Source organism: Staurois parvus, unplaced genomic scaffold, assembly GCF_062004578.1.
Source record: "Staurois parvus isolate SC_StPar_1 unplaced genomic scaffold, SC_StPar_1.0 ptg001227l, whole genome shotgun sequence".
In the NCBI taxonomy this organism is placed as follows: Eukaryota; Metazoa; Chordata; class Amphibia; order Anura; family Ranidae; genus Staurois; species Staurois parvus.
The window spans coordinates 911,700-926,034 of NW_028319023.1; the positions used below are offsets into that span (position 1 = coordinate 911,700).

Sequence of the window (14,335 nt, forward strand, 5' to 3'; positions counted from 1 at the left end):
TCCCTCAGTCAGAGCATTGAAGATGGGTCGTGGCTGGGTCTTCCAACATGACAACGACCCGAAGCACACAGCCAGGAGAACCAAGGAGTGGCTCCGTAAGAAGCATATCAAGGTTCTAGAGTGGCCTAGCCAGTCTCCAGACCTAAATCCAATAGAACATCTTTGGAGGGAGCTGAAACTCCGTGTTGCTCAGCGACAGCCCCGAAACCTGACAGATCTAGAGGAGATCGGTGTGGAGGAGTCGGCCAAAATCCCTGTTGCAGTGCAAACCTGGCCAAGGACTACAGGAGACGTCTGACCTCTGGAATTGCAGACAAAGACTTCTGTACAAAATATTAACACAGATCTTCTCAGGGGTTCAAATACTTCTGTTCAGCCGTGCGAGACAAATACATTCTTTACAAATCATACAATGGGATTTCCTGAATTCTGTCTCTCAGAGTGGGAATGCATCTATAATGTGAATTTCAGACCCTCCATGATGGAGAAGTGGGAGAACTTGCAAAATCGCAGGGTGTTTAAATACTTCTGTTCCTCACTGTAAATGCCAGATGGGTGTTTCCTGGGGGCAGGAGGCCGTACATATACTCTCACTACCTATATGCAAATTGTGATCGTGGTGACCTTTTGGACACAGTAGATTGTGGTACAGGACCAATGGAATTTGACCCTTACCATGTGACTGCTGTGACCGATCACAGCAATTTGTAAACAAAGGCTCTATGTTTCAGCCAGTGCGCCCTTTCCTCTCACAGTGATCGGCACTTTAGGAAATACTTTTTTTTTTACAGTATCAACTACTGTAACGGAACCGACCCAGACTGCACTTTGGTACTTCCGTTATAATACCGCTTCCCCGCCCAAACACCGACAACAGACACCACAGACGACCAAACAAGACTAGACGACGCCAGTCTGTCTGAACATGAAGCTCTTTATTTGAAACTCGAACTGGATTTTTATATACTCAGGGGGGCAATCCCCCCTCCCTGCATAATGACACAGGGCGGGGCAACCTACACCCAGCAACAAGAGGCACACAGGTATTCAAACTTCACACCAGCAGACAGTCCCATTAGGAGGGAGGGCTGCTGGAAGCATCCCCCACTAAGCTCAAAAACACATAAATCCCATAATAGTTTGCTCCCAAGTAAGACACACAATAGAACAATGGGATGCAACCACATGACATCAAACAATCAACAACCCCCCACCCCAATATTAGGACAGATCACCCTATACCCCTAACAGGCACAGGGTGACTTACACATAAGAGGGATATGGGGAGCTGAGACAGGGGTCTCCCCACCTCTCCAAAGTGAGCTGGGTTCCATGGGCCCCCCACCCAAAGTGACTCCCATCACGACCACCTCATTACATTGTTACTATGATAACATTGTAGTAGGGTGATTAGTGGTCAGGGACACTGATTGGCTGCTTTGGTGACACGGTATGAGAATACAGCCAGTCAGTGCCCACTAAACATTTCAGTACAATGTTGCTATATTAGTGCAGCCAGCCACAGTGTCCCTGATCACCGCCACACCAGTCCCAGTGTCACCAGACCAGTGCAGCCAGCAATGGCGTTCCTGATCACCACCATACCAGTCCCAGTGACCCAAACTAGAGCATCCAGCAAAAGGGTTCCTGATCATGGCTACATCAGTCCCATTGTTACCAGACCAATGCAGCCATCAACGGTGTTCCTGATCACCACCACACCAGTCCCAGTGTCACCAGACCAGTGCAGCCAGCAACGGTGTTCCTGATCACCACCACACCAGTCCCAGTGTCACCAGACCAGTGCAGCCATCAACGGTGTTCCTGATCACCACCACACCAGTCCCAGTGTCACCAGACCAGTGCAGCCAGCAACGGCGTTCCTGATCACCACCACACCAGTCCCAGTGACCCAAACTAGAGCATCCAGCAAAAGGGTTCCTGATCATGGCTACATCAGTCCCATTGTTACCAGACCAATGCAGCCATCAACGGTGTTCCTGATCACCACCACACCAGTCCCAGTGTCACCAGACCAGTGCAGCCAGCAACGGTGTTCCTGATCACCACCACACCAGTCCCAGTGTCACCAGACCAATGCAGCCAGCAACGGCGTTCCTGATCACCACCATACCAGTCCCAGTGACCCAAACTAGAGCATCCAGCAAAAGGGTTCCTGATCATGGCTACATCAGTCCCATTGTTACCAGACCAATGCAGCCATCAACGGTGTTCCTGATCACCACCACACCAGTCCCAGTGTCACCAGACCAGTGCAGCCAGCAACGGTGTTCCTGATCACCACCACACCAGTCCCAGTGTCACCAGACCAGTGCAGCCATCAACGGTGTTCCTGATCACCACCACACCAGTCCCAGTGTCACCAGACCAGTGCAGCCAGCAACGGCGTTCCTGATCACCACCACACCAGTCCCAGTGACCCAAACTAGAGCATCCAGCAAAAGGGTTCCTGATCATGGCTACATCAGTCCCATTGTTACCAGACCAATGCAGCCAGCAACGGCGTTCCTGATCACCACCACACCAGTCCCAGTGTCACCAGACCAGTGCAGCCAGCAACGGTGTTCCTGATCACCACCACACCAGTCCCAGTGTCACCAGACCAATGCAGCCAGCAACAGCGTTCCTGATCACCTCCATACCAGTCCCAATGTCACCAGACCTGTGTAAGCCAGCAACAATGTTCCTGATCACCCCCTCACCTGTCCCAGTGGCACCAGACCAGTGCAGTCAGCAACGGCATTCCTGATCACCACCACACCAGTCCCAGTGACCCAAACTAGAACATCCAGCAAAAGGGTTTCTGATCATGTCTACATCAGTCCCATTGTTACCAGACCAGTGCAGCCAGCAACGGTGTTCCTGATCACCACCACACCAGTCCCAGTGTCACCAGATCAGTGTAAGCCAGCAACAGTGTTCCTGATCACCACCACACCAGTCCCAGTGTCACCAGATCAGTGCAGCCAGCAATGGCATTCCTGATCACCACCACACCAGTCCCAGTGTCACTAGACCAGTGTAAGCCAGCAACAGTGTTCCTGATCACTAGAATGGTCAGTCCCAGCATCATCAGAACAGTATAAGCTAGCAACAATGTTCCTGATCACTGTCATACCAGTCTCAGTGTCTCCAGACCAGTCTCCCCTGCAATGTTCGGACTTGGTACAGACACACAAGGGGACACACACGGAGTCTAATGGCAATTAAATGACGCCAAGACGCAAAGCAGCCTCATATTTGCACACCATCAGAAAATACATATGTGCTGAGAGCGCGAGTTGCTGCGCCTTGAGTCACATTGGTGGAGACAGAACCCGTTAACCACTTCCCGTCCAGCCCATGTACATAAACGGCCGAACTGGAGCAGTGCAGGAGCGTGTGGACGTTTATAAACATCCTCCCACTTCCCTGCCTATGCACGCTCCCTGGGAGCGCATGGCACGGCAATCCGGTGAGGACACCGTGGAACACTGATTGCTCTACAGGACCTCTGTGTGAGGTCCCAATCAGTGATCACATGAACAGTAGTAAGCAAGATGTCACATCTGACATCATTGCTTACTACATGTGAAATCTGTGAATGATCACAGAGATCACATGGTACAGAGCTATTCACAGCTGCCTTGTACCATGTGACAAGCTATGACCAATCACAGCTCTCACAGTATTTCTCAATGGCTGCAAGAATGCAGCTAGAAAGAAGGAGAAATTATTGCTTTTATAGCCTTTATGGGTGTAAAAGCAATCAGTGTAGAAAAAAAAAAATCTTCATCACCCCCCACAAGTAGTACAGTGTCACCATGGAGACATTGTAGTGTAAGTGTGATGGTATGTTAAAAAAAACAAAATATAAATAATAATATAAAAAAATAAAAATGTAATTTTTTTTTTAAATTATAATTTTTGGTTATAAACTAATTTGCATTATTTATTTTTTTTACAAAAAAAGATAGCTGAATACATTTTGGCCAAGATTTATGAAGAAAGATTATTTATTTGCAAAATTTCATAACAAAAAATTTTTTTGTGTTAATTTTTGGACATTTATATATATATAAGATAAAAATGCCAGCGGTGAATAAATACCACCAAAATAAAGTTTTATCTGTCTCAAAAAAGATGCTAAAAAATCCATATGGATACAGTGTTGCATGACCGCGCAATTGTAATTCAAAGTGTGAGAGCGCTGAAAGCTGAAAATTGGCCTGGACGGGAAGGGGGTGAAAGTGTCCGGACTGGAAGGGGGGGGAAAGTGTCCGGACTGGAAGGGGGGGGAAAGTGTCCGGACTGGAAGGGGGGGGAAAGTGTCCGGACTGGAATGGGGGGAAAGTGTCCGGACTGGAAGGGGGTGAAAGTGTCCGGACTGGAAGGGGGAGAAAGTGTCCGGACTGGAAGGGGGGGAAAGTGTCCGGACTGGAAGGGGGAGAAAGTGTCTGGACTGGAAGGGGGGAAGTGTACAGACTGGAAGGGGGAGAAAGTGTCCGGACTGGAAGGGGGTGAAAGTGTCCGGACTGGAAGGGGGAGAAAGTGTCCGGACTGGAAGGGGGGGGAAAGTGTCCGGACTGGAAGGGGGAGAAAGTGTCCGGACTGGAAGGGGGAGAAAGTGTCCGGACTGGAAGGGGGGAAAAGTGTCCGGACTGGAAGGGGGGGAAAGTGTCCGGACTGGAAGGGGGAGAAAGTGTCCGGACTGGAAGGGGGGAAAAGTGTCAGGACTGGAAGGGGGGGGGAAAGTGTCAGGACTGGAAGGGGGTGAAAGTGTCCGAAATGGAAGGGGGTGAAAGTGTCCGGACTGGAAGGGGGGGAAAGTGTCCGGACTGGAAGGGGGTGAAAGTGTCCAGACTGGAAGGGGGTGAAAGTGTCTGGACTGGAAGGGGGGGAAAGTGTCCGGACTGGAAGGGGGGGAAAGTGTCTGGACTGGAAGGGGGGGGGGGAAAGTGTCTGGACTGGAAGGGGGTGAAAGTGTCCGGACTGGAAGGGGGGGGTAAAGTGTCCGGACTGGAAGGGGGTGAAAGTGTCCGGACAGGAAGGGGGGGAAAGTGTCCGGACTGGAAGGGGGGGAAGTGTCCGGACTGGAAGGGGGGGAAAGTGTCCGGACTGGAAGGGGGGGAAAGTGTCCGGACTGGAAGGGGGGGAAGTGTCCGGACTGGAAGGGGGGGAAAGTGTCCGGACTGGAAGGGGGGGGTGAAAGTGTCTGGACTGGAAGGGGGTGAAAGTGTCCGGACTGGAAGGGGGGGGTAAAGTGTCCGGACTGGAAGGGGGGGAAAGTGTCCAGACAGGAAGGGGGGGAAAGTGTCCGGACTGGAAGGGGGGGAAGTGTCCGGACTGGAAGGGGGGGAAAGTGTCCGGACTGGAAGGGGGTGAAAGTGTCCGGACTGGAAGGGGGTGAAAGTGTCCGGACTGGAAGGGGGTGAAAGTGTCCGGACTGGAAGGGGGGGGGAAAGTGTCCGGACATTAAGGAGTGAAAGCGTCTGGACTTGAAGTGATTAAAATTAATATTTTTTGGAATTGTCGTGCAGCTTTTTGCATCGCAAATTGCATGATAAGTCGCGTCGGTGTGAAACGGGGATAAATGACGTACGTCGATACATCGAAGGACCTTATGGAGCCCCATCAGAAAAAAAAAATCACATAATAACAAAATAACTTTTAATCAATTAAAATAAATGCAAAAAAAAACAGTGTTGTAATGCCAGGAACAATGTATGTGATATAATAATTATCCCCCAGTAAAGTCCCAATACTAGATGGCATCACAGAGAGATCACCATTGGGGGTGCTGTGGGTCGTCCTATGAGGCCGGATGGACGATTTTCTGATTCCCGCCATTACAGTAGGATGCGTTTATTCTCACAGATGTACATCAGTTGGAGGGAACAGTTGTCATGATTCCAGGAATGTCCGCCCACCAGATAGGCGCACTCGTCCTCTCCTCGGAGATCGGAAACCAACCAAGTATGACGGCCGCCGTACTGCCAGTGCCTGGGGGAGGCAAGAAGGAGAGATGTGCGTGACTACACAGAGAGGAAGAGAGAGAGGATGACAGAGAGGAGGAGAGGGAGGAGAAGAGAGAGGAGGACAGAGAGGAGGACAGAGAGGACAGAGAGGAGGACAGAGAGGAGGAGGACAGAGGAAGACAGAGGAAGACAGAGAGAAAGACAGAGAGGAGGAGAGAGAAGAGGAGAGGGAGGAGGAGAGGGAGGAGGACAGAAAGGAGAGGGAGGAGGAGAGAGAGGAGGACAGGGAGGAGGACAGAGAGGAGGAGAGAGAGAAGGACAGAGAGGAGGAGAGAGAGAAGGACAGAGAGGAGGACAGAGAGGAGGAGAGAGAGGAGGACAGGGAGGAGGACAGGGAGGAGGACAGGGAGGAGAAGAGAGAAGAGAACAGGAGAAGAGGAAAGAGAGGAGGAGAGAGAGAGGAGGACAGAGAGGAGGAAAGAGAGGAGGAGTACAGAGAGGAGGACAGAGTGGAGGAGAGAGAGGAGGAGTACAGAGAGGCGGACAGAGAAAAGGAGAGAGAGGAGGACAGAGAAGAAGGGTGATTTGTCATCTTATAGAGGACATCTGCAGTGCCCTGAAAGATGTGCCTTCAGTCCTGTCTAACTTCAGAAATATATCAGTGTGCTTCCTGTGCTAGGCACTGCTCATATCCCTCTCCATATCAGTGTGCTTCCTGTGCCTAGGCACTGCTCATATCCCTCTCCATATCAGTGTGCTTCCTGTGCCTAGGCACTGCTCATATCCCTCTCCATATCAGTGTGCTTCATGTGCTAGGCACTGCTCATATCCCTCTCCATATCAGTGTGCTTCCTGTGCCTAGGCACTGCTCATATCCCTCTCCATATCAGTGTGCTTCCTGTGCCTAGGCACTGCTCATATCCCTCTCCATATCAGTGTGCTTCCTGTGCCTAGGCACTGCTCATATCCCTCTCCATATCAGTGTGCTTCCTGTGCCTAGGCACTGCTCATATCCCTCTCCATATCAGTGTGCTTCCTGTGCTAGGCACTGCTCATATCCCTCTCCATATCAGTGTGCTTCCTGTGCTAGGCACTGCTCATATCCCTCTCCATATCAGTGTGCTTCCTGTGCTAGGCACTGCTCATATCCCTCTCCATATCAGTGTGCTTCCTGTGCTAGGCACTGCTCATAACCCTCTCCATATCAGTGTGCTTCCTGTGCTAGGCACTGCTCATAACCCTTTCCATATCAGTGTGCTTCCTGTGCTAGGCACTGCTCATATCCCTCTCCATATCAGTGTGCTTCCTGTGCCTAGGCACTGCTCATATCCCTCTCCATATCAGTGTGCTTCCTGTGCTAGGCACTGCTCATATCCCTCTCCATATCAGTGTGCTTCCTGTGCCTAGGCACTGCTCATATCCCTCTCCATATCAGTGTGCTTCCTGTGCCTAGGCACTGCTCATATCCCTCTCCATATCAGTGTGCTTCCTGTGCCTAGGCACTGCTCATATCCCTCTCCATATCAGTGTGCTTCCTGTGCTAGGCACTGCTCATATCCCTCTCCATATCAGTGTGCTTCCTGTGCTAGGCACTGCTCATATCCCTCTCCATATCAGTGTGCTTCCTGTGCCTAGGCACTGCTCATATCCCTCTCCATATCAGTGTGCTTCCTGTGCCTAGGCACTGCTCATATCCCTCTCCATATCAGTGTGCTTCATGTGCTAGGCACTGCTCATATCCCTCTCCATATCAGTGTGCTTCCTGTGCCTAGGCACTGCTCATATCCCTCTCCATATCAGTGTGCTTCCTGTGCCTAGGCACTGCTCATATCCCTCTCCATATCAGTGTGCTTCCTGTGCTAGGCACTGCTCATATCCCTCTCCATATCAGTGTGCTTCCTGTGCTAGGCACTGCTCATATCCCTCTCCATATCAGTGTGCTTCCTGTGCTAGGCACTGCTCATATCCCTCTCCATATCAGTGTGCTTCCTGTGCTAGGCACTGCTCATAACCCTCTCCATATCAGTGTGCTTCCTGTGCTAGGCACTGCTCATAACCCTTTCCATATCAGTGTGCTTCCTGTGCTAGGCACTGCTCATATCCCTCTCCATATCAGTGTGCTTCCTGTGCCTAGGCACTGCTCATATCCCTCTCCATATCAGTGTGCTTCCTGTGCTAGGCACTGCTCATATCCCTCTCCATATCAGTGTGCTTCCTGTGCCTAGGCACTGCTCATATCCCTCTCCATATCAGTGTGCTTCCTGTGCCTAGGCACTGCTCATATCCCTCTCCATATCAGTGTGCTTCCTGTGCCTAGGCACTGCTCATATCCCTCTCCATATCAGTGTGCTTCCTGTGCTAGGCACTGCTCATATCCCTCTCCATATCAGTGTGCTTCCTGTGCTAGGCACTGCTCATATCCCTCTCCATATCAGTGTGCTTCCTGTGCCTAGGCACTGCTCATATCCCTCTCCATATCAGTGTGCTTCCTGTGCCTAGGCACTGCTCATATCCCTCTCCATATCAGTGTGCTTCCTGTGCTAGGCACTGCTCATATCCCTCTCCATATCAGTGTGCTTCCTGTGCCTAGGCACTGCTCATATCCCTCTCCATATCAGTGTGCTTCATGTGCTAGGCACTGCTCATATCCCTCTCCATATCAGTGTGCTTCCTGTGCCTAGGCACTGCTCATATCCCTCTCCATATCAGTGTGCTTCCTGTACCTAGGCACTTCTCATATCCCTCTTCATACCAGTGCACTTCCTGTGCCTAGGCACTGCTTGTATCCCTCCCCATACCAGTGCACTTCCTGTGCCTAGGCACTGCTTGTATTCCTCCCCATACCCGTACACTTCCTGTGCCTAGGTACTGCTTGTATCCCTCCCTATACCAGTGCACTTCCTGTGCCTAGGCACTGTTTGTAACCCTCCCTATACCAGTGCACTTCCTGTACCTAGGCACTTCTCATATCCCTCTTCATACCAGTGCACTTCCTGTGCCTAGGAACTGCTTGTATCCCTCCCCATACCAGTGCACTTCCTGTGCCTAGGCACTGCTTGTATCCCTCCCCATACCAGTACACTTCCTGTGCCTAGGCACTGCTCGTATCCCTTTTCATATCAGTGCACTTTCAATGCCCAGGCACTTCTTATATCCCTTATCATATCAGTGCACTTCCTGTGCCTAGGCCCTGCTTGTATCCCTTTTTATACCAGTGCACTTCCTGTGCCTAGGCACTGCTTGTATCCCTCCCCATACCAGTGCACTTCCTGTGCCTAGGTACTGCTTGTATCCCTCCCCATACCAGTGCACTTCCTGGGCCTAGACAATGCTTGTATCACTCCTCATACCAGTGCACTTCCTGTGCCTAGGCATTACTTGTATCCCAGTTCAAATCAGTGCACTTCCTGTGCCTAGGCCCTGCTCGTATCCCTTTTCAGATCAGTGCACTCTCAATGCCTAGGCACTTCTCATATCCCTTATCATATCAGTGCGCTTCCTGTGCCTAGGCCCTGCTCGTATCCCTTTTTATACCAGTGCACTTCCTGTGCCTAGGCACTGCTCGTATCCCTTTATATACCAGTGCACTTCCTGTGCCTAGACACTGCTTGTATCCCTTTTCATATCAGTGCGCTTTCAATGCCTAGGCCCTGCTTGTATCCCTCTTCATATCAGTGCACTTTCAGTGCCTAGGCACTCCTGTTCTGTATCCTCATATCTGTATGTCTGCAGGGATCATCTCACAGATCTGGACTGAGATTTGGTATGTAATGCTGCTCACTGTTCTCCTTGCTGAAAGGGAAGCTGTCTCTGAGGACCTGTGACACTAGAATCTCCCTGCTTCATCCTGCGGCTCTGTGCTTCCTCCACCCCTCCTGCTGCTTCTTAAAGTGGAATTTTAGTTACAAAATGAAGTTCTGCTGATCCTTAGCCCCCCTCCCCCACCTGTATTGAAAACTTTTTTTCCCCTGGGATCGGGTACCTATTTCTGACAGGTTCCCGCTCCCACTTCTTCTTGCCTAGGTGAGGAGAGGGTAAGTTTGGCCCCCTACTTCCTGCCCACAACCTCCTGGGACACATTAGACATGTTCATGTTGCAAATGTTTGATTTGTTTTGTATCAGATCCAATCGTTCATGAAAGAATTTTGTTTCGAACGCATCTGTTAATTAAACCAATTCGTTTTTGGAATCCATTTCGTATCTTCGAATTGCATTTCATTGTGAGTAGCTAGTTGTTAGGGAGCAGGCGGCCGCAGTGTCCTTAACAACCAGGACTCATATGATGTCAGTGGGATTCACCGCTGTCAGCAGAATGCGAACAAATGCCGGATAACCACCTGCCCACCACCCTGTAGTAGAAGTACTTGTACTGGGCGGCAGGGCTACCCAAGGTCACCTACTGTATATATACGTGATTTGTATTTCCGGGCAGGGGGCGCGCGCCGCTATTGGTGGCTGTGGATGTCAATCACCGGGTCCCGGCTTGTGATTCCTGGCTGGCACTCAGTTATCATCAGCAAGCTGTGAGGGGAGAGACCTGTGTAAAAACACAGGTCTCTCTGCTGCCAGAAAGGACATGCTGCTTTGTATCTCTCCCCTGCCAGCAATGACATGCTTCTTTGTATCTCTCCCCTGCCATCAATGACATGCTTCTTTGTATCTCTCCGCTGCCATCAAGGACATGCTGCTTTGTATCTCTCCCCTGCCAGCAAGGACATGCTGCTTTGTATCTCTCCCCTGCCAGCAATGACATGCTTCTTTGTATCTCTCCCCTGCCATCAAAAACATGCTGCTTTGTATCTCTCCCCTGCCAGCAAGGACATGCTGCTTTGTATCTCTCCCCTGCCAGCAATGACATGCTTCTTTGTATCTCTCCCCTGCCATCAATGACATGCTGCTTTGTATCTCTCCCCTGCCAGCAATGACATGCTTCTTTGTATCTCTCCCCTGCCATCAAAAACATGCTGCTTTGTATCTCTCCCCTGCCAGCAAGGACATGCTGCTTTGTATCTCTCCCCTGCCAGCAATGACATGCTTCTTTGTATCTCTCCCCTGCCATCAATGACATGCTGCTTTGTATCTCTCCCCTGCCAGCAATGACATGCTTCTTTGTATCTCTCCCCTGCCATCAAAAACATGCTGCTTTGTATCTCTCCCCTGCCAGCAAGGACATGCTGCTTTGTATCTCTCCCCTGACAGCAATGAAATGCTGCTTTGTATCTCTCTCCTGCCAGCAATGACATGCTTCTTTGTATCTCTCACCTGCCATCAATGACATGCTTCTTTGTATCTCTCCCCTGCCAGCAAGGACATGCTGCTTTGTATCTCTTCCCTGACAGCAATGAAATGCTGCTTTGTATCTCTCCTGGCAGTAAGGACATGCCTCTTTGTATCTCTCCCCTGCCAGCAAGGACATGCTTCTTTGTATCTCTCCCCTGACAGCAAGGACATGCCGCTTTGTATCTCTCCCCTGACAGCAAGGACATGCCGCTTTGTATCTCTACCCTGACAGCAAGGACATGCTGCTTTGCATCACTCCCCTGCCAGCAAGGACATGCCTCTTTGTATCTCTCCCCTGATAGCAAGGACATGCCGCTCTGTATCTCTCCCCTGCCAGCAAGGACATGCCGCTTTGTATCTCTACCCTGACAGCAAGGACATGCCGCTTTGCATCACTCCCCTGCCAGCAAGGACATGCCTCTTTGTATCTCTCCCCTGATAGCAAGGACATGCCGCTCTGTATCTCTCCCCTGCCAGCAAGGACATGCTTCTTTGTATCTCTCCCCTGCCCTCAAGAACATGCCGCTTTGTATCTCTCCCCTGCCAGCAAGAACATACTGCTTTGTATCTCTCCCCCGACAGCAAGGACATGCCACTTTGTATCTCTCTGCATAGTATAGCATGTCTCCTTAGTAAAACACACCCAGCACACAGGTAACCCTTTGATCACCCCAGATGTTAACCCCTTCTTGCCCAGTGCCATTAGTACAGTGTCGGTGCTTTTTATTAGCACTGATCACTGTATTGGTGTCACAGGGGATGTCAGTGACACCAAATCAGTTCCCCCCCCCAGTGTCGCTGATCGCTGCCATTACTAGTATTACAAAAAAAATAAATTCCAGTATATATACCGCCATTTGTAAATGCTATAACTTTCAAGTAAACCAATTAATATACAATTATTGGGGGGGGGGGGGGGTGTTAGCAAAGACACAGAGCAGAATACATTTTGGCCTAAATTTATGAAAAAAATGTGATTTTGTTTTTTACTGGACATGTTTAATAGCAGAAAGTCAAAAATATTGTTTTTTTTCCACAATTGACTGTCTTTTTTTGTTTACAGCACAAAAAATAACAAAAACGCAGAGGCGGTCAAATACCACCAAAAGAAATCTCCATTTGTGGGGAAAAAAGGACGTAAGTTTATTTGGGTGCAGCGTCACATGACCGCGCAATTGTCAGTTAAATGCAAAAAATGGCCTGGTGAGGAAGAGGGGAAAATCCTCTAGAGTGCGAGGGGTTAAAAGGAATGTAGAAAAAAAAACAGCGTGGAGGTCCCCCTCAATTCATACTAGGCCCTTAGGGTCTGGTATAGATTTTGAGGGGTACCCCATACCAAAATATTTTTAAAAATCCATATCCGAGCATGCAGGCCAAGAAAGGGGGAGCTACCCTTCTGAACCATACCAGGCTGCATGCCCTCAAAAAAGGGGGTGCTTTGGAGGAATCGCCCCCCCAAAGCACTTTGTCCCTATGTTGATGAGGATAAGGGTCTCTTCTCCACAACCCTGGCCCAGTGGTTATGGCAGTGTGGGGGGGGTGACTTTAACAAGAGGGCCCCCAGATCCACACCCCCTCATGTGCATGAGTATGGGGTACATAGTACTCCTACTCATTCACCAAAAAAAATGTCAAAAGTAAATAGAGACACAAAGTCCTTTATAAAAAAAAAAACTTGTCCCGTGATTTAAATTCGGCGTCAGTCACCATGAACAACGACCTGCACAAAAAACAAAAACCTGCAGCCAAACATGGAGGCAGGATCACGCGGTGACGTCACGAAAAGCGAATCAGAACGAATCGTACAAAATGAAAACACTCAGCCTTGAGCTCCTCCTGAGCCCCGCCCCTGATGCATTTCTCCTCACCCATGGGGTTTGTCATAGAGGAATCTGGCAGGTCATACACGGGTCGAATTCCATACGAATTTTCTTTAGAAAATCAGAAATTTCATGCGTTTTGTAACCTGATGGCGCCACCGTTCATTTCGGAATTCGACCAACCAAGCCTTCCATTTCACCTCATGCTGCCAAAGAAAAGGATTTTCCTGGCCAAGAGTTTTCTCTTCTTTCCAGGTCACGGCTCGCGTTTGTTTCTTTTTTGTTTATATTTCTCCCACAATTCTCCCATCATTGATTCAAAATTTGTTTGTTTTTCAAAAAATTTCCAACGTGCCCGAAAACTCATATTCAATGGTCGCACAAAAATAGGCCGTTTCTATGATCCATTAATGGTGCGAAATTCGAACTAAAATTCTTAGAAAGGATTTTCGAAAGAAAATTCTTTCGGAATTCGACCTGTGTATGGCCAGCTGGGTGGGCCGGGTGAAATGCATCAGGGGCGTGGCTCAGGAGGCACCAAAGGCTGAGGTCGCACACGTTTCGTCCTACCTGTTGAGCTGGTGGTGTGCCACGTCTCTCATCCCCTCATATTTCACATCTTTCTGGATCCAGCACAAGACAGCTTGCACCCTCGCATTGCTGTGAGACACTGGATTTTTTTTTTCACCAGCAGAGCACCTTGAGCTGCGCTACAACCGGTCCCTGAGCAGAACAAGCTATAGTGAGTCAGTAATGGGGAAATGGGAAATCACCGTTTATTGTATTGCCAAGTCTTTAAAGCGAAGTTCCACCCAAAGGAAGAAGCTCCACTTTTCTGTCTCCTCACCCCCCCCCCCCTCCCCTGCCACATTTGGCACCTTTTAGAGGGGAGTGGGTACCTGATTTTGACATATATCTGCTCCCACTGCCACACCAGTTCTCCGCAGCACCCCTGCAGCCCTCTGGGACACTTCCAAGGTCCCAGAAGACTGTGGCCCATTCGCCCATGCACAGTAGGATGCCGGTGGTGAAGCCTTAAGGCTTCACTACCGGTTTCCCTTAGCCAAGATGGCGGCACCAGCACCTGACAGCCGATTGAAAAATCAGCTTGGGGTGAAGACACCACTGGATGCCTGAACAGGTAAGTGCCTGTAATCCCTATGAAATGTGTTTGCCTTGGACCCCTTGCTTCTTGGGTAATTTTTACAACAAAGCATTGTTGCCCAAATGCCGGGAGCATGAGAGGTGACTGACGT

General features: G+C 49.9%; 1 protein-coding gene across 1 annotated transcript in view; it reads right to left on the minus strand.

Moving 5' to 3' along the window:
- Positions 1-4,958: 4,958 nt before the first annotated feature.
- Positions 4,959-14,335, minus strand: part of LOC149438010 (asialoglycoprotein receptor 1-like) — a 47,742-nt gene continuing 38,365 nt past the window's right edge. The window contains exon 12 of the mRNA XM_089660351.1: positions 4,959-6,003. Coding sequence (XP_089516477.1) covers positions 5,850-6,003 — 154 coding nt within the window. The 3' untranslated portion in view covers positions 4,959-5,849. The remainder of the gene's footprint in view (positions 6,004-14,335) is intronic.